This window comes from Pezoporus wallicus, unplaced genomic scaffold (genome assembly GCF_028554395.1).
Source record: "Pezoporus wallicus isolate ANWC-B61680 ecotype Strahan unplaced genomic scaffold, APGP_CSIRO_Pwel_v1 contig_7073, whole genome shotgun sequence".
Taxonomy (NCBI): domain Eukaryota; kingdom Metazoa; phylum Chordata; class Aves; order Psittaciformes; family Psittacidae; genus Pezoporus; species Pezoporus wallicus.
In genome coordinates, this window is record NW_026641326.1 from 4,802,324 (window position 1) to 4,823,053 (window position 20,730).

At 38.5% G+C, this 20,730-nt stretch overlaps 1 protein-coding gene across 1 annotated transcript in view; it reads left to right on the top strand.

Annotated features, from left to right (window-relative positions):
• Positions 1-20,730, top strand: part of LOC130606516 (contactin-6-like) — a 146,727-nt gene that overhangs the window by 80,586 nt on the left and 45,411 nt on the right. The window contains 6 exon segments of the mRNA XM_057422950.1: positions 8,130-8,262; positions 8,264-8,328; positions 10,083-10,185; positions 17,819-17,868; positions 17,871-17,999; positions 20,402-20,538. Coding sequence (XP_057278933.1) covers positions 8,130-8,262; positions 8,264-8,328; positions 10,083-10,185; positions 17,819-17,868; positions 17,871-17,999; positions 20,402-20,538 — 617 coding nt within the window.

Consider the following 20,730-nt stretch of genomic DNA (forward strand, 5'->3'; position numbering starts at 1 on the left):
CATATCAAGGATAAGAGGGTTATGAGGGGCAGTCAACATGGCTTCACCAAGGGGAAATCATGTTTGACCAATCTCTTAGCCTTTTATGAGGAAATAACACGGTGGATGGATGATGGCAGAGCGGTAGATGTGGTCTACCTTGACATCAGCAAAGCATTTGACACAGTCTCCCACAGCATCCTCACGGCTAAATTGAGGAAGTGTGGACTGGATGATCAGGTAGTGAGGTGGACTGCGAACTGGCTGAAGGAGAGAAGCCAGAGAGTTGTAGTCTATGGGGCTGAGTCTAGTTGGAGGCCTGTAACTAGTGGAGTGCCTCAAGGGTCAGTACTGGGACCAGTATTATTTAATATATTCATCAGTGATTTAGATGAGGGAATTGAGTGTGCTATCAGCAAGTTTGCTGATGACACTAAGCTGGGAGGAGTGGCTGACACGCCAGAAGGCTGTGCTGCCATCCAGCGAGACCTGGACAGGCTGGAGAGTTGGGCAGGGAATAACTTGATGAAATATAACAAGGGAAAGTGTAGAGTCCTGCATCTGGGCAGGAACAACCCCAGGTTCCAGTCTAGGTTGGGGAACGACCTGTTAGAGAGCAGTGTAGGGAAGAGGGACCTGGGGGTCCTAGTGGACGACAGGATGACCATGAGCCAACACTGTGCCCTTGTGGCTAAGAAGGCCAATGGCATCCTGGGGTTTATTAGAAGGGCGGTGGTTAGTAGGTCGAGAGAGGTCCTCCTTCCCCTCTACTCTGCCCTGGTGAGACCCCATCTGGAATATTGTGTCCAGTTCTGGGCCCCTCAGTTCAAGAAGGACAGGGAGCTGCTGGAGAGAGTCCAGAGCAGGGCAACGAAGATGATTAAGGGAGTGGAGCATCTCCCTTATGAGGAAAGACTGGGGGAGCTGGGTCTCTATAGTTTAGAGAAGAGGAGACTGAGGGGTGACCTTATAAGTGTCTATAAATATATAAAGGGGGAGTGTCACGAGGATGGAGCCAGGCTCTACTCAGTGGCAAACAATGATAGGATAAGGGGTAATGGGTACAAACTGGAACACAAGAGGTTCCACTTAAACTTGAGAAAAAACTTCTTCTCAGTGAGGGTGACGGAACACTGGAACAGGCTGCCCAGGGAGGTTGTGGAGTCTCCTTCCCTGGAGACATTCAAAACCCGCCTGGACACATTCCTGTGTAACCTTATCTAGGTGTTCCTGCTCTGGCAGGGGGATTGGACTAGATGATCTTTTGAGGTCCCTTCCAATTTCTAGCATACTGTGATACTGTGATAAGACAAATTCCTATGAGAACGTGAATAGTGATCTATAAAGAGGATGTAGTATATCAGAGATGTAGAGAAACCCATCAATCAATTTAAAGCCCGCAAGTCTTGAACAGGGAGGAAATGTCAGTTCACTTAGTGTTTACAGCCATATGAAAGAAGTATATAATCAAGGAGATGAAGTGAAACCTGGTCCTTAAGGGCAGAAAAGGCTTGATGTATCAATAGGACAGAGAGACAACACATCCATCCTGGAGTCAGTAAGCTATATATTTTCCTCTTGCTGTAGGGTAAAATTATGATTTGACAAATAGAAATGAGTAGAAGAAAACATTCAGAACAAATAAATAGTTAACAAGTCATTTCTCCCCAGATTAATTGAACTGACAAAACAGTATCCATGAGCAAAGCCTTAGCCACAGTGTTTCCTAAGCTGCAGATGCAAGCTGTTGACCAACAGGCTTGAAAAATATATCATGTGAAATAGCAAGGCTCTAGAAAACAGAAACTGAGTTCTTTTTGTCATCCAGAAACACTGTATTTATGATTCAAAATTATATGCTATGGAGATGAATTACATGGTGTGAATTTGATAAGTTGTATAACATCTCAGGATGCTTAGGCAGTTTTTATTAAAAGGACTGTATATATAGGGTTTTAATTGAAACCTTTGCCTCAAACATACAATACCTACAGGAGAAAGGATTACTAACCATGCATACAACTTCCATTACAAGCATGCTGCACAGTACTTTATGTGTGACAGGAATTAGTTAAACATAGACCAGCAGGAAAAGAGTCACCTTTCCTTATAATGTAAACAGAAGATAACACATCTGTATAATGTGTCCTATATACCAGGAAGCAAATTGTTTTTAGAATTTCCTAGCCAACTTAGGAGATACAGCCTATAACCAATGCAAACTTTTTGTTAGTATGAGCATTTACAAGGAAATCAAGGCTACCTGTTCAGGTGGAAAACACCAACTATGCTCTTAAAAAGAAATTATCCATGTCATTGAAAAGGCACCCAAGGGAGCCAGAGCAGATGGATACAGTCCTTCAGGCACTCCTCCTTATAGATCAGGTGCTGCTTTCCTCAGGATGAATCACTTAACAGACCTGGCCCTACCCACACATTACAGAGGAAAGGCAACATGGTTCTGATGGCTACTAGCTTGCTTTCCTTTGACTTAAAGGCAGAAAGTCTCTGTACAGCAGTTGTTAGTATAGTATTCTGGAATAGAATGCAAATAAAACCTCCTGCCTTCCTGATAACCTTGAAGGTCTGTGTCTATTTTTTCAAGTAAAAGACAGAAAAGCAAGAACCTAAGAAAGCAAAAAGTTTATTGCCTTATAACATCAAGAAGCAGAACTACATAGACAGCATGAGAGCTTAAGAGATATTTCTGACATCTTTAGCATCTAGAGAAATGTTTCACATCTTTCCTTCTATCACTACAGGGACCAAAACATTGCTATTCTTACCTAGCCCTTTAGCAAGGGTTTTCAGGCAGTCTAAAGTTAAACTTTCTGCTAAGTTCACATGAAAGCAAGCACTGAAGATATCATTAGGCTGTCTATTATGTGCTTTATGTACTTTTCCACATTCAGAAACATTTTAAACACTTAAAGCTTAACAAAGCTTAGTTTTCTGCTACAGGTGATAAGAACAGCTCCACTACTGTTTTTATGTATATACATCTCTTAACTGAGACTGCAAAGGTAACTTTTTGCTTATACAAGAGAAACAAGTATCTCTCATCAGCAATAGAGGATACATTAAATAACATGTTGATAAAAACATAACAAAAACAAACAGAAAGATTGCTCCAATGGCTTTCACATCAGCTTTATACCTTAAATTAACTCTCAGAGAACAATAAAAAATAATATTTGGAAATGTCGCATTAAGGCTATACTAAAACACTTAACACCAAAAGAGAGCTAACTTTATATTGCTATGAACAAACATTAGCACATCTAGCAAAAATAAAACACAAACCTACCTTTCAAAGGCTTAGCTTATACTTTAGATCAAGCAAGCCATTAAAAAGCTGTTACAGCTAATGAACAAAAAACTACAGCCTGTAATAAGCTTTTGAAAGTAAAAATAAAGCTTCCCCATGTTACTTACCCCAGCCTACAACCCCTCCTTTCTTCCTCTAGCCCCTTCTTGCCTATTTATGCACCAGCCACTCTCCAGTTGTTGTTATTTATGAGGCTCATTAATACACCTTGTAAAGTTCAGCATGTGAGTTTCCTCTGCTTGTTAGCGAGGCTCTGGAGTGCAGGGGTGGGAAGGTAAGCTGTATTTCTTTCTCTGAGAAGTGTCTCTTCTCTAGCTGAAAAGTTCTTTAGGTCGGCTGATTTTTTTTTTTTCCACATGTAATCAACATATAACATTATTGTATTGTCTAAAGGTTGCTTTTTGTATGGAGTTAATACTCGTAGACAGAAGGCAGGGAGCTTGAAGAAGCCTTCATTTCTCTAGCTGTGTACAAGCTTGACCTGACTATGATTAAGGAGTTGCTGCTTAAATGGTAATACTTGACACAAGTTTGTAAGATGGATTGTTATTCATCTATTTTCTTAGAAGTGAAGTCTAATGTAAGGCCTATTTCCTTCTAGGTGGTTCCCTACAGAGCTTTAAGGAAGTTGCTAATCTTGTTAGGAGCAGCAGGGTCCCTTATGCATTTGCATTTATGTGTCTGTAAGAGCTGCCAGGATTTGAAGCTGGGATGCTGAGTCTGTAGGCTTTTCTCTGTGCTGACATTACTACACCAAGGCTACATTAAAAAAGTAAAAGACTTTCAAGCAAGAGCTCTATGGATCTGCTCAGTGTGTGAATATTCCAAATCCTCAGCCCTCAGAAGGGTGGGGAAGGAGGTGCAGGTGAAATCATGATATAGGAAACTGGGTGTGTAGAAAGGACAGGATGAGACAAGTGGTGCTGCTTTATGTAAAAGGGTCTTTGACTTCTGCCTCGAGTTGCTTCTGCATTTTATACAAGAGCCTACTTGATAAAATGTGTAATGTTAAAGTGAAGGTTTGAAGTGTATCACTGTTTATAGAGCTGAAAACCTTAGTCATGGGTTTAGAGTCCTTTTCTCTCTGCTGTTATTTCTCAATGCTCCTATGAATCTTTAATCCCTTCCTGCCAGCTCTGTCAGGAGAGGGAGAGTTTCCTCCTTGAGACCAGCCTGTAGCTGTTCTCTGGCAGAATGAGCAGAATTGATTTGAATTTGCTTGGGCTGAGGAAACTGCTGAAATGTTCTATTCCCTAGACTGGTATAAAGGGAGCGATCATCAGCTGCTCTTCTTTCCTAGCTGTGCTCTGACAGAAAGTGTTCATAGCTGATGGGCATAGGTGATGCTGTCCTGCCTTGCCAAGCTTAGGACTTGCCTACCAGGCAGTGCCTGGCTGGAAGGTGAGTTGACCTGCTTTTGGGGGCCTTTAGAATGAAAAAGGATGCTGACACCATACAATCACCTACCTTGGATTAAAAAAAAACCCAAACCCATACACACCCTGGGATCAGAGAACTGAAAACCACACACACAACACCCTGTGATCAGTGTACACCTCTGGAAGGGCTTCCTTCCTCAGTAGCTTCTCTCCTTTATGCCCCATTATGTAGCTTTACCTCACACGTTTATTGTTCAAAAACATTAACTATAGTGAAAAGAGTAACAGGAAAATTGGGCTATTTTGTCTGGTGTAGAAAAACTTCTATTCCCTCTCTTCAGGCATGTTGGTTCATCTTCAAAATCATGTGAAAAGTGGATGCTTTGGAGGGAAAGTTACAGCCAAACAGGCTTATGCATAAAGGAAGAAATGAAATGGAGAAAAGAAGCCCACAAAAATCTTTGGTGCTGATAAAGGCTAAGACTTGTGTAAAACCTTTTATGCTGAAACCCTCTCATAGCAGTCTCTGAAATCCAATAATACTGATGCTGTGATGGATATGTCGTGTGCTCCTAATCATTGTCGAGAAATCCTGTGGTTAAATGGGAAACAAAAAAAACCCCTTACGATTGTAACTTTATTTGTTCTTCCATAAAATAGCTGGCAGCACAATATTGAGGTTCATTTAAGCTAGACTTTATTGTGAGTTTAGTATCTCTTTACAATTTCCCTTCTATGTCTCTACTACCTTCTGTTCAGCATCACCTTCACCAGGCTCTTCCCAGTTTCTGATGTACTTACTCAAATGAATGTGGGCCTTTTGTTCATTCAATGGTCCTGATATATGCCTGATTTATTCAAAGTGACCCAAAATGGAAGTGTTTAAGTAGTAGTAGCTTCTTTTGTAATGCAACATTAAATTTTCTAGTCTATTATATCTTTTGATGTTGTCACTTAATTTTTGTAAAGAAAGATATTCTGTAAGGGATCATTCTGCTGGTATTATGCCTTAGAAGACAAAAAAGTTTGATCTCTGAAGTCTGGTTCCTTTCTCATGAGATTTCATCCAAATCCTGTTGAAGACAATTAAAATCAGGGTTTCTACAATTTAGTGTAGCTGAATTATGCTCTAGGCAAGTATGGCCTGCGGATTGGTGGTGATGAACCTGCACTTAGAAGAGTGGTGATGTTTATATCCCTTATTCTCAGGGGAAAAGGATTTAAACTGCACTTGTTCCCAGTTAATGGGAAAATTCATCAATAGGCCCTAAGGCAATGGTGGAGTACAGGACAGAGAGAGTAACAAACTTCAGAAAATGAAGTCAGCTGGAACCCCCTGAGAACTGAAATCAGGACAGACAAGGGCCGCTTCTGTTTTACTTATTATTTAATTCATGGACTGACCTCATGAAGAATGTCTGTGTAGCATAAAGTTGGTTTTAATAGAGTTTTACTAGGAATCATACATTCTAGCTGCATCATCAGGTCATACAGTAAGAATGTGTTTTGATTGCATACCGTAACATAGTTTAAAGGTCCTTCATGGACATCTATTTGATGTCTTATCAGATATGGTGGTACCTTGTTAGAGTGAGTCAGTGCTTTCTTCAGCCCTGTAATTCCCAGCACCAGAACTAGATGTTGGAAAGGGAATACCCAAACTCCTTTTTCATATTAACTCAAATTTTAGTTTACCTCCAGTTTCTCATTAGATACACTATCCTGTCACAGAAGGCTGGGAATCCAAATATCATGTTCCAGCTGCTCAGTGCATTTCTGTTGCACATAAGCCCTTATGTGCCTCTGTGTAGGTCTGTGTGAGGAGGAAAGCAAGGGTTCCAGCTGTCATGAAAGGGGGGTCAGGGTGTAAGCCCTCAGGTGTTCTGAAATCTGAAGAGGTTTCAGATTTAATGTTTTTCTTCAAAAATCACAAGTTTACAACCTGTTGTTTCATTGAACAGATTATTTACCCTTTTTCCTTACAGTCCCTCACTTGCAGATTAAAACTTCAAAAATTAGTTGAAACCAGAGCTTTGCCTACTCATCACTTCAGTCTGTTTGTATAGCCAGACTGTAGCCACTAAACTTTGTGCATGAGACACAAGCACAGTGAGGACATAGTCTCTGGAAGATATATCAGGTCATAGCTACATCCCATCATTCTAGCTATAGGCTGATCCTCCCTGTGGTAAAACTGACCCTGCTTCATATATTCTTCTGTAAATAGATGCTTAAACCAAGTATCTAGCAGTGCATGCAAATGTGAAAACAGGGTGCTTTTATCTCATGTGTATACATAACGTACATGTACACACAAATTACATTATTTTAGGGCTTATATCTTCTAGTTTTACTGTACCCTGGGAAAGAAGTTTAGTGTTAATCTGTAGTAAACCAGAGCCTATTTGCAGGATTTAGCCAAGTATAGAAAGTGTCATTGATTGCTCCCTGGAGATGCATAATTTGTAATGAGAATCCTAAAATGTTAGAAGATGATAACATAAAAGTCCACAAAACTACTAGAGTTTGCAGACTTATTGCCGTACAGTACCCATGTTGTAACTGGAGGGAAGGGGGGCAGGGAAAACATAAATAATCTTTCAAATGGGATTGTTGATAGGGAAAATATGTAAAAATGAAGCTGTTGGCAGAACACTGTTAGCTTATGAATTATACATTTAATTAAGGACAGCTAAACCGGTAGGTTTTGAAAATTCTGATTTACTCTGTCTTATTAAAGACAGAGTTCCAGTCCTGCTTCCCACTGTGGGGTGCTGGCACCGATGCAGAGCAGCTGCAGTGTGGGGCTGGCAGAACACCTCAGGTGTACCCACGCTGTGGTATGCTGTGTTACAAGCACTGAACCTACCTGCTGGCAGCATAACAAGGCTTGTCCAAAGAGCCCATCTGAAAAGAAGAGCCCTTGGATGGTAATCCCACAGGGCGATCTGCACTTCCAGGGTGGGCTAGTCAAATAGTTTTAAATTGCTTCCAAAATATATGCATGCAGCTGAGCTCTCCTGTCATGATAATCTCATGATAAAGCTCCATGTTACCAGTTTCCTTTTTCCACATTTGGAGTGAAGAAAGGAGCTGTAACACCGACCAGCAATTTACTGTCTGGATGTTCATAGGGAAAGTGTTACAAGCAGAAATTATTTACTAAAACAGTGCTCTCATGGCACTGCAGCACTGCCATTCCTACTTAAAAATAGGCTAAACAGGAAAATGAAAAGTAACGGGGCAAAAACTTTTTTGACTTCTGAAGTGGCTTGAAATGAGTTTAAAACTAAAGCAATGCTTACCTTGTCTTTACTAATTTGTGCATCCTCAGTGGTTTGCCCTATAGCTGACTTGTTTCAACCGGCAATATTGCACTTAAGCACTAATGGGAAGCAGATTATATGGGAAAGGATGCATGATACGTATCTGGTGTTTTCTAGGCTTGTCCTATACATGGATCTTCAACAATAGTACCTTATATGTTCAGGAAGATAGCTGCTGCTTTGTTTCTCAAGAAACTGGAAATCTGTACCTTGTCAAAGTAGAGCCACCAGATGTGGGTAACTACACTTGTGACTAACTCCAAAGCAGATCAAAGTGTGCAGGGGCTACCCACTCCTCTCACTCTCCGCAGTGATGGTAAGTTATCTGGGCATCCTTGGCTACAGATGTGCAGCACAATCCTAACTGGTGTACCTCCAGATACTGCCATACATCCTCATGGAGGTGAAAGGCTTCCGGTAAAAAGTTATGCAGGGACATGATTGTACAGCTTCTGCTGGATTGAAATGACATTTGAACTGTCAGGACTGGGACGATGAGTTAAATGTATGCAAAGAAAGCAGTGTGCAATATCACTGAAAAATAACATGAGAATGTCAAATGATACACTAATATTTTTCATCTTATGAATGCCTGTGTTGACGTTTAAATCTGCCCAAAGCTTTCTAAATTTATAATCTAAGTTTATCTCAACTATCAAATCTAGAAAGGTGTTTCAAAGTGAGTCATTGAGGTGAGAAATTCACCTACATATACACAAATAACTTTCTGGCAAGACTTCCAATTAAATGCTCACAGTCAGAAATATATACCTAGGAAATCTTTACACAAAGTTCAGTTTGTAAGTTTGTTCATCTAAATTTCAATATACTTGTACTGTTTGCAAAACAGTGGTGACAATCAGTAACAGAAGTCTGTACAGAGTTAGATTTCTAAGGTAAATAAACTCAACCATGCATTGTAGAATAATACTTCCACTATGAAACTGTGCTGCTTTATAACATAATTGGATCACCCAAAACAAAGTTATAGTTCCATGGTTCAGAAGCTAATAATTTGGTATAGCTGCAATTGTAAATGCTTAAGATCCTTTCTGAATATTTCCTTCCTTTCAATCACTCTATTCTTTTCCTCAGAATTGTACTATCAGTCTTTTCATCTTCTCCTGTTCACTTTGGTGGCCTCTGGACTGTGTACTAAATATGCAGCCTCTAGGGGTGAATTTTATGTGCATTAGCCAGACCCCTCTTAAATATAAAATAAGAATCAGTTAATTTTCTGGACAAAGACACTGTACAGGAACACGGTAGAATAGTTTGGTTTGGAAGGGACCTTAAGGATCTTCCAGTTCCCCTGCCACGGGCAGGGACACCTTCCACTAGACCATGTTGCTCCAAGCCCCGTCCAACCTGGCCCTGAATACTGCCAGGGATGGAGCAGCCACAGCTTCTCTGGGCAGCCTGTGCCAGTGCCTCAGCACCCTCACAGGGAAGAAAATGTCTGATTCATATGAACCATTACTGTTGAAATGAGTTACATTTAACAAGTTCAGCTGAAAGTTTAGTTTGCTAAAACAATCCCAAACCAGTTGCAAAATTAATGTCCTAAGCTGATACTATGGTTTATCAGATGTTAAACTACAGTTTCAGATGTGGTAATTACATGTAATCAGCCTTTCTCAGGTCTGGAGCTCATATTTGGATGTTTGAAAGTCTTAAGTCTTTAGTATTTTGGACACAGAATTCCATAATTCTCTTGTATCCAGAATATAACTACTGTCCTAAGAAGTGAGCAATGTTAAAGGCATTGCTGTTCACACCTTGAGATATAAATCCTAATTTATATCTAAAACCTTAATGCACAACATACTTGTAATGTAAGCCACGCTCTCCAACATTCAAATGCGCAGAACTCACAGATTTCGCATAAGCTTTCAACATAAAGTTGAACTTCACCCAAAAGGCTAAGTCTGTTCCATAGACATAATGTGTTGATTGCCATGGGTGGAACATAAGGCTCTAACATTATTAATACCATACTTTCTTTTACACTGAAATTCTGTTGCACTAGACAGGTCTTAGGCTCAACTGGAGTGTTTTGATGTTCAACAGGTGTGATGGGGGAGTATGAACCAAAGATTGAAGTGCGTTTTCCAGAAACAACATATGCAGCGAAGGGCTCATCTGTTAAACTGGAATGCTTTGTCCTTGGAAAGTAAGATTTTTGTCTTCTGAAAATGTGGGTTCTAAGGTTCTAATGTTGTTCTACTGTGAGAAGCAATGGCTCTTTCTAATTTGCACAGTAGAACTCATTTGGTCAGAATGTGAATTTGTGAAACTTACTTTTTTCCTTGTAACCTTATCTTGGTTTGATTGTTTCTGCCCTATATATTCCCAGGGATATGAAACACAACTACACCATAACTGAAGCTCTCTTGGCTACAGCATAAAGGTGGGTGGAGGAAAGATAGGGAGGGAAAACTGGAACAGGAATTGTATTCCTTAAGAGTAGTTTTTACTCTGAGATGAGATCTTACTTCTGGTTACAGCATTTAGTGTAACTGCACATTCATATCTTATTCTTATCAAAACAAATGCTTTCTTGTATGGCATTGTTAAGAATGAAACTTGGAGAAACAGACTGTGTTTCAAAAGCATGTAGACTGTGTAGAAAGGATCTAACACATGGCTCCCAGCACCTACACAGTAATTTTGAGGAACCCTGTGAAGCCCTATCAGCAGCCCTTCTTGCTAAAGTCTACAGATCTATTAGGCTTGCAGTAGCCTATGTTTTTCCTACATTATTTTTGTTGTATTCATTTACAGAAGTAGTAGTGCATTCAAACAGTAAGGGGTGCTCTGTATTCAAACAGCAGATAGTTAACTGAATAAATGCAACCAGCCTACTAGTCTTTCCAATGAGCAACTGTTTTCCCTAGAAAAGCTAAAATAACCTCACATTGTTGACCTCTATTTAGTTTAAGTTTACCTCAACAACCCGTTTTAAGGCTATAAGCTTTTAAAGTGTTTAGAGCTTTCCCAGAGGTTAAAAGCCTTACTTGCAGACAGCACAAATTAATCAACGTTCCTCTGGAACCTATGCTGGGAAGTAGAAAAATAAAGCAAATAAAAAGTTAATAAGACAGGAAATGGGCTTCCCTTTCAGATGAGATTTTTATATAAACTAACCTTAGGGCTAATCTTTATTTAAGACATATGCATTTTTTTTTTTGGCCCCAAACAAGTACCAGACTGGAATATTCCTGCTAAAGCTGATTCTTCCTTTCCAAATACTGTCAAGCTACTTCTCTTTAAATACCTCCTTAATTGTGTGTGAGTCAGTGCAGGCTTTGCTTTTCAAGTTGTCATTTTACATTTCCATCTGTTGCATGGAAAGCATTTAACAATGATACACTGACTGCAGAAGAGCATTTCAAAATAGAGCAAATGGTATCTACAAAACAGTGCCTTCTTACTGAAGGGGTAAAGATGGGTCATGTTAATGTTGAACACAGGTTTTGCCACTTTAAGAACATCTTGAGGGGAAAAAAAAGGTGTATTGAAAAGACAGATAATGAAATCCCTCAGTGAGCACAGACCCTTCTGTGCTGTGCTTAGAAAATGAAATGGCTGAGGGGGTTAATGCAGCTTGAATATGCATTTTTCTTCATATATAGGACTACAGCTGAAACCTGTGCTGCCGTATATCCCTGGAGTTATACTGCATAAATAGCAGTAATCCATGGGGTGAAAATCCATTCTTCACAGGTTTATTATATAATATTGTTAATGTGCATCTAGTTTAGTGCATGTGTTTGAGAGATGCTGTTGTGAGTAAAGGCTCTTTAGAGGTGTCACTGGAGAATTTCTCCTCTAGGTTGTTTTTTATTTACAGATGTCTCATACCCAAATGTACTTTTTCAGTCCGCTTTTTCACTCTGAACAGACCTTGAACCACACTTTCACTAATGTGTCAATCAGTGAAAAAGCTTTATTTCAGAGCTGGCATTTATATGTGAATAAAGCAAGAGAAACAAATTCCAAGTGAAATACTCTTAACTTATTAGGTAAGGCCAGATTTCTAAAGGTACGTAGGTGATCAGTGGTAACTTTAAAAGCTTTAAGTTTCCTACCTCCAGCTGTTTACAATTGCAGCTACGCACATATAAATGCAGCAGTGTAGCCATCTGCACCTTTAGATGCCTAAATTCCACTAAAACTCTAGCCTCTACTATTGTCTGTTTATGTTAAAATCAATTCAACTCAACATTTGTTGAGCTATACCTCTGATCTGTCACAAGCACTAAAGGTTATTATCTCTCTTGGATTTCAGAACTGCTTTCCCATTATCCATAATTTTCTATATTCATACTGTTAGTCCACTGGTTCAGACAATGCTGTTAGCTGCTACTACCTCTGTGCTATGAATAACAGAAATCTTTCACATCTAAGACAGATTATAGGCAACCTGCTGTGGTTTTGGTCTCCAAAAATCTTAAATGATAGTACTTTCATGGTGTTTAGAGAAATAGCATCTCTTTTTCTGTATGGAACAGCAAATCATACCTATTGGACTTTATTCAAAAAACACTTTCACATTTAAAACAAGTACAAGAGGCCAGACTTATGGCTGAGTTTTAAGATGCCTTTTTAGCTGGGAGAATTCAAAACCATCTAAGTACTCCTACAGCTAGGCATGGGACACCCAGGGACAGGTATATTCCACAGAGGTCTATTGCAAGGCTCTCTTTTTTGCATTTTACATGGAAATATCTCAAAATTGTCATCTAGCCCAGTCATAAACTTTAGCTTGTTTTCAGTAAAATAAATATAAGGAGGCAAGAGTCAGTATTTATTTCTGGGGGGAGGGTTTGGAAGGATGGATCCCAAATGGACAAAAGCACTTGGGCAAACTCTTGACTCTGAATCCTGCTTTGTAGAACAGAGACCATGAATAGTAGAGAAGACTTTGAAAAGTAAATTAGTCCTCACTGTGATGGGAAGTATGATTTGGCAAAAGGGAATGTGTGCAGTATGTGACTGTCTGATGACTGGCAGGGGGAATCTAAAAAGGGAAAGAAAAAAAAGCCACCTTACAATTAATTCTTTAAAAGAGGGAAAACTAAAATATGAAATAGCTTGACTATTTCAAATACTGCAGCCTGTGGCAATTTAATAGGAGAGATGAGGGTTTGTGTTCTGCACTAATATTCATTACGTTGACAGTGTTTAATAATATGCCAGTATTAAAAGTCATGTTTTGGATCAAGCTATATTAATCATGCTATACATCTAAATTATTGTTCACTATGTCTTTGAGGGATTGAGTACCATGGAAAGAATTATGTTCAGTTGAGTTACTGTGCTACTTTCTGTAGCTTTCTTCCCAAATAACTATTTTTTTTCTGTTGCACAAGTAAGAATAGTTTCTTGAATGAAAATAAAGTAGATTCATGTCTGGAACACATATTTGTTAAACTGTGCCTGTGTTTTACATTTTTCTTCTTTCCCTTCTTGAAGTTAGGAAAATAATCTGTCCAGAATCCCTGCAGATGGGCCACTGCCAGTCAAGGCTGTAAAGAGCACATGTGAATGATATAAAACAGTATTTTTCTCAACCCAGAGCATTATTTTTTTGTGTGTGAAGACTGTATATACTCCTGTGTATGTATTCAAGGAAGGGTTTTTCTAGAGGTTGTTAGTATAAATAGGAAATCATACAGCTACAAGGGGGTTCGGTGAAGATGATTAATTGGTATTCTGCTTTATGCAAGAATACCAGGCTTCTCTTCCTCATTAGATAGCTATTCTAGGATGTTCTCAAGGAGTTTGTGTAGGACAGTGAATGGGACACAATGGCAGGTTTCAGGAAAGTTTCCTAAGTAATATATCAGGATGATTAGAAGACAGAGTGGTTTAATCCTAATTCTTCCTTATGTCAGCAGCTGATGCAGACATGATAGCAGCTTTCAAACCTCAGCTTTGTCTCTTTTATTTAACTAGGCATCGCCTTTATTATCAAAGCTGTAGATTTCATTTTATTGTGAAATGTCCTCAGACGCATATGACGGAAGATGAGGCACAGATGCCATGCATCTTCTGGCTGCTGAGTCTTTGCTGCAAAAAGGTGGAACCTTCATCTTGGTGTGGGTTGTAATGCTGCAGACAAATTAGTTTCATGTTCGATGTGACAAGACTTGTCACCGACCAAAAATTATTTTCCATTGCCTTTTCTTTCTGCGTTAGTAACTTACAAGTTTGTGATTCTAGTGCCTGTATGTAGAATATAAATTAAATTAGTACTCCTAGATGCTCTGACGATTTAAAATAAGCTGTAGATTTATGTACAGAGACACTCTCATATTTATGCACTCTTCTTATTTACTAAAGTGAAAGCAAGACTTTGTCTATGAAGTGTAATAAATTTGAAAAGTGTATTCATTGTTTCTTTATATATTCCAAAACTTTTTATCCCCAAGCAGTTATGTATTTTAATCTGGTTATTGGTAGTAACTAAATGAGCACAGACCCACCAGTTGCGGGACTACCCCAGATCTCCACGGGAAGGTACTAGTCTGTGTAGCAATGTTGGATACTGGCCTTCAATAGAATGATTATATAGCATCCTACAAAAATTCACAAGGCGATATTTATTAAACTTGGGTTTATATATATATATTTTACCTACGTGTGAAGGACAGCTTCACTTATTAGAGCATTGACATGGAAAATAGACAATTTGTTACAAAAAGCAATTTAATTAAATTTTATATTTAAATTTGGGGGGGGTTACCTTGAAGGTTTCGTACTGTGGTAATAGTTGCTGTTGGGAGATTTGGATATAAAAATGTAAACTAATATCAGAAGACAGTGAAACCAGCCAAAAAAACCTGCCTTCTGCAAAATACAGTGACTGAAGTTACTGGAAAGTCAGTGATAATGGAGCGTCAGCAAAGACAATGAAGAAATGCAGATCTTCTCAAGCTGTGGTGATAACGAAGGTCCTTCCTATGGATGATGGTACACGGCTGAGCTGTGGATCCTTCTGCAGTCTGCTTATTTAACCTATAGCTCAGGGTGATGAGGAGCTGCTGTCTTGACAAATCAATTCCTTCTGCTGATAAAACTAGGCCACTTGGTGCAAGACTCCCTGGCAGGAGAACAGTGTTGTTAACTATATATTGCAATTACACATTTAAACACAGCAAAACTGATGAACCAAACTGATGCTTTTGTCATCCTGCTGCAGCTAACAATAGAGGGAGTGCATTTCCAACACCCTTGTATGTGGCCAAAAAATGAGATGAGTTTGTTTGAAACCTCTCCAAGGATGTCATTAGTATGTGGTGTGGATAAGGAAAACAGAACAGCATCTTCAGTTCAAGCCCCGGTAAACTTGACTTGACAAGTTGACAGAAGAGGCCTTTTCCCACAGAGCCCTGCCTCTGGCCTTGGTGTCAGCGCAGACTTTCCTTGTTCATGAATAGTTGGTACTAAAAGAAAACAAATGGCTCCTAGAACAGGAAATATTTAGATGAAACAATTTCAGGTAGCACAGTGTGAATGAATGCATCTAATTGTTTTCCTTCTCCCATATGGGTTTAGTTTTCTTTAATGTCTTTGTTACCAAAAAAAAAAAATCAATCCAAAAGAAATGCCTTTAAAATAAGTAGTTAAACGTTTTTGGCATTCAATGCACTGCATGCTTCTGTTACACAGTAGCTATTCACCCACTGTTTAATATGCAGTAGCATTTTAAAAGCCAGCCATACTCTACTTTCTGTCACCAACCATCTGAATCAATCTACTGTAAGACTGCAAAATACCTCTGGCTGTTTTCCTGACTAAAGCAAGCAATTGTGGGACAGACCTATTCTGCACTAGAGCTGCATTTCTTTCAAACAACTAAAAGTAACTTAGTTTACAGAAGTTCTGCACAAATAATGTCATGCAAGATTTGTGGAGGAGACAGTACCTTTTAACAGACTAACCAGTGCATTTAAGCAAAACAGACAAACCCTTTTAAAGTTCCTTGTAAGGAATAATATTAAACCAGTTTGCATCTGAAATAGGTTTTTGGTCTCATAATGAAAAACAATTAATACAGGCGGTGATGAGAACTGTTTTCCAAAAAGACTTGAAATTTAAACATCTATATAGGCCTTGAACCAAAATGGGAAATAGAATAATAAAATCTCAGTAGTTCTTTACACATTTTCACTAGTTGATGGTATCTGGCATATCCCAATCCCTTTCATTTGTAGTAAATTGTTCAGCTTTTGGAGGTGCCTTGTGAGAGTCAGAATATGTGAGTGCCTTTATAAGGTATTCATGTATATGTACACACTTACCAGTGCAGAGCTAATACCAGAATCTGGAATAAATTGCTTATAGTTCCAAACTGTTTTCATGGGCAGCTCAGTTCTGGTGGAAAATACAAGGTAGCTAGAGAAATTATTATGCTGCTTAAATAGCTCATAGGGTTATTATGGGATTTTTTTGTTGTATGTTGAAGTGGTCAAGCTGTAAATTGCCCTGCACATAGACTATTTCTGTTGATTTTGTTTGTAGTTACTCTGCTAACACCTGCCTAGCTGTTCAATCTGTGTAATTTGCTGAATACTCACACATCTGCATCCTGGTGGTTCTGCCTCTAAGTGAACTTGTTAACATCATAGCCATATAGACTCAAAATGCAGAAATTAAGCTTAAATTTACCTGTGTTAATCAAATCACAGCTACATACAAGTTACTTTCTTTGATCAATAAACATGGATTTGAACCAGAGACCTGAATAAGGTGCAAGCAGTTCTAGCCCCTGCTAAAACGGAATAAATGGTTTGTACATCAGCACTGCAGGACTGAGGCCTTGGGGACTGGCAGGCAAGGGCAACGTGCCCTTCTAATTTCCATGGAAGTTATGTTTTCAAGTTCAGCACTGACTGTTTGCTGTTTATGTTATTTCCAATCAAAAAGTCAGCATTTAGCCAAAGCTTCTGTAAAAAGCTGTTCAAAATGTAATTGCTCATCTGTTTAGAAAAAGAAACTTAAGTTTTGCAAATGCAGAAAGTAACTGTGAAATCCAAGACTATTAATATTTCAAAGTGTTTTGGTGACATAATAGATCATGAAAGTGAGGCTTGTTGGGTTTGTGATATTACGAGAAATCCAAGAAGTATTTATAGCTGCCTTCACACTTGACTATATTTTTATTGTATTGAATACATTGATCCAAACATAAATGAAAATGACAGAAAGCTATGAGAACATGAAATAAGAAATATTCTCTTTTGTTTCTGTCTCCTTTCAGCTTCAGTGTCTCGTGCTTTCCACTTCTTCACTCTGCTATCTGTCTGCCCTCCTCTACCCTGGCCCCCATTTTTTATACCTAGATTTATTGGTATTTTTAGGTCCTTTGAGTTCTTGTCCAATATTTCCTATTTTGAAGTGTGAAATACCTGTAATGCTATAGGGAATTTGTTTGGTCTGAAAACCAGTCAATAATTCAGTGCTTCTATGGAGCTTATTTGGACTTCCAAAGTCACTTCTTCAGTGTCACAGTGTTTACAGGCAGGCTTGAGCCCTAGCTAAGAGTTACTGTGGGAAAAATCCAAATCGGCCTAAGAAGAAATCATAGAATTGACTGAGAACTTCAAGCCACTCTTTGACTTTTGCTTCTAAATAAATTAAGATAGGTTATAAAACCTGCCTTATGTACCTCTGTATGTCAGAAATGTAAATTATTCATTTTTTTTACATATTATTACTCTTCTGAAAGGATTTAACATTATGTTCTCCCTGCTATAACAAATGTTCTCTTTTTTCTCTTATAAAATATAATTATTTAGTCCTGTCCCTAGTATTAGCTGGAAGAGGTCTGATGTAAACTCATTGACAAAAATGAGCACAGCAAAACCAAAGGAGTTCTTGAAATCCCAAATGTTCAGCAAGAAGATGAAGGCTCTTATGAGTGCATCGCAGGAAACATTCGAGGAATAAACATTGCAAGAGGTCAATTATCTGTCTATGGTAAGAAGATTGATTAATTCTTTTGGGTTTTTATTTGAGTATGATGGTGTTCAGATGTATTTTATAGATGAAGTCTATTAGCCCCTTACTGGAGATAAGTAATGTAGTTCAGGTTAAGCTGATTAAATAATGATTGTAGGTCTGCAGTGACCTTCACTGAATTACATCCTCAGCAAATAAAGATATTTTGCATTAAAACTCAGATTGAAAATGTGGGCTGTGACATGATGAAGTTGTAAAGGTTAATATAAGGCAGAAAGAAATCCCTAGTACATTTGCATGAAACAGGCAGAAAGGTTTACTCTCAGTAGCTCACAGCAGCATAAAGCTGTGCTGTCCCAGATGCAGATCAGGGAAGGATTCATGAGGTTTTGGTTCATGTGGCTGTAAGATTATTTCACCCCTTATTCTAGCTGAACTGTATTGCTCCATAAACAGATGAGAGCAGAGCAGGGGAAACTCATTCCACTGCTTCCATCCTCCTTGTCTATAAGTGGAGAATAATATATCTGTGAAACTGTTCTCCTTTTCCTTTTCCCTTCCCTCATGCATTAATTTCCTGCGATGCGAGTCACACATGATGGTTCCTTATAGCCACAACGAATTATATGCTCTTTAGTCCCATTGTTAATACTTGGAGAAAGTAACATATTTCAACATAAATAAGAAAGGAGATAATTTCTTTATCTCATAAATCTTTCAAATGAGTGGGAATAAAAACCAACCCAACCCAAAAGCACGGCAAAAGTAACAGTGAGCAAAAATTACAAAAAGCTAGACTGAGCCTACACCTGACTAACATCTGTTGAGAAGACCTTGGAAAGTATTTTTGTTCTTTATAAGTAAATCTCTTCTAATGAAGAGATGCAGGCTTTGCTGATAAACCACCAGTCTCCTGCAGCCATGACTAATATCAAGATACATGCCAGGAATACAGCAGTCTGCTGCTCTTTTGAATATTTAATTGCTTCTTTGCTTTTGGGGGGTTATTTTTATTCTCGTTCACTAATTTTTGCAGAACATCAATCAAGCAGTTCCATTAAAATTAAGTTCAGTAGATTACCTGGACATGATTGATAACAGCATAGGCAATTACAAAATTATGATCAGTTAATGCAATCTAAAACAATGAGCTTATTAAACGTGTTTTGTAAATTAATTAATAGCTGTTCATAGTGAAATATATAAACAGCAGTCATTAAGCTTTTGCACAAGTTTGGTTTTTATCATATTAGGAGTGGGCTGGTATATTATCTGCATAATTGACTTCCTCTTGCTTAATTTCTGTGCTGCGGTGTTCTTGCTCAGTAGGCAGCTTGTCTTGAGGAAATAGGGTTTATTTCCTGGACATTGTTGCTTTGTGTCTGATACCTGGATCCCGTGCCTTAGGCTCTGAGTGCAATAAAAATGAGGTATAATTAGAATCACTTCTAAGCATGGTGAGATATATCCCAGATACTTCCCCATTCTGGGAAGCAGCTTGTTGGCATGGTATTACTCTGGTGTTGGACGATCTTGAAGTCCTCTGTTGGGACAGAGTCAAGAGCTACCTGCGGAACCATGCTGTAGAGGAAGGCTTATTCTGCTGGTCTCAAAGGGTAATGATTATCTTCTTAAAACTGAATTGCTCTATGTAAGAATTGCATATATGTATATATATGTATATACATATGGAGACTACAGCATTATGATTTAATAACCCAGCCAAACATTTTTCATAGGATGTTAGGACACCAGCCAATCACGGTAGAGGCAGAGGGATGCAACCTATTATCTCACTTGCATGTGGCTTTTGCAGAGCTCATATGTGATTCCTGAAAGTTCTGCTGCTACACAGAAATGAATTTATGCCAATGTGCCACAAGTATTCAGAAGCTGTTATCCTAATCTGAGTAGCCCTAATTCTTTTGTGTATTATTTGTGTGGTAAATTACAACCAAACAACCCATGGTCTCAGATATGTGGGTAAAATAGAGGGGTAATATTTATAATCCATGTGTTTTATTAACTGACAAATGATTTTGAAATTTCTATTTTTGGTGCACAGATTCAAGTACCTTTAGAGGAAGACTGTTTCTCAAAAAGGAGTAGTTATAGTGCTTTCAGAGAGCATGACCAGAATTTCAGACATCTAAAATCACTGCTTCTGCAAACTTTGCCCATAAAAACGAACAATATCTAAACCAACTGCCTGCCTACCAGCCACTTGATCTCCAACATTTTTTCCCAAGTTAGTCCTGATGTTTAATGCTAAAGAATTGTTTTGCAGAATTTACTTGTGATACAAAAAGAACGTGTTGGACAAATACTAATTAGCCTTGCTCAGTTCATTAATTAATGGCAACATACCTCCAGCGACATCACTTTTCTCTTGTTTAAAATGGTTTGCATATTCTTTTCAGCATTCCCTGAATGGGATAAAAAGATCCAAAATGCCTTTCTGTCTCTCTATGACAGTTTATTTTGGGAATGTAAAGCTAAGGGAAAACCAAGCCCTTCCTACAGTCAGTTAAAAAATGGCCAGCCACTCATACCAGAGGTAAGGTTCCTGATGGCTTTTTTTTTGCTTTCTTGCTCATCTTTTGGGTTAGTTTGTTTGGGTTTTTTTTCATGATTTAGTAATGACATTCATTCTACAGTGCATTACCTTTTTTTCAGAAACTTAATTAAAGGTTAACATCAAAATGTATATATTACCAGCAAATCCTAGGAACAAAGCCTCGGTTCTTCG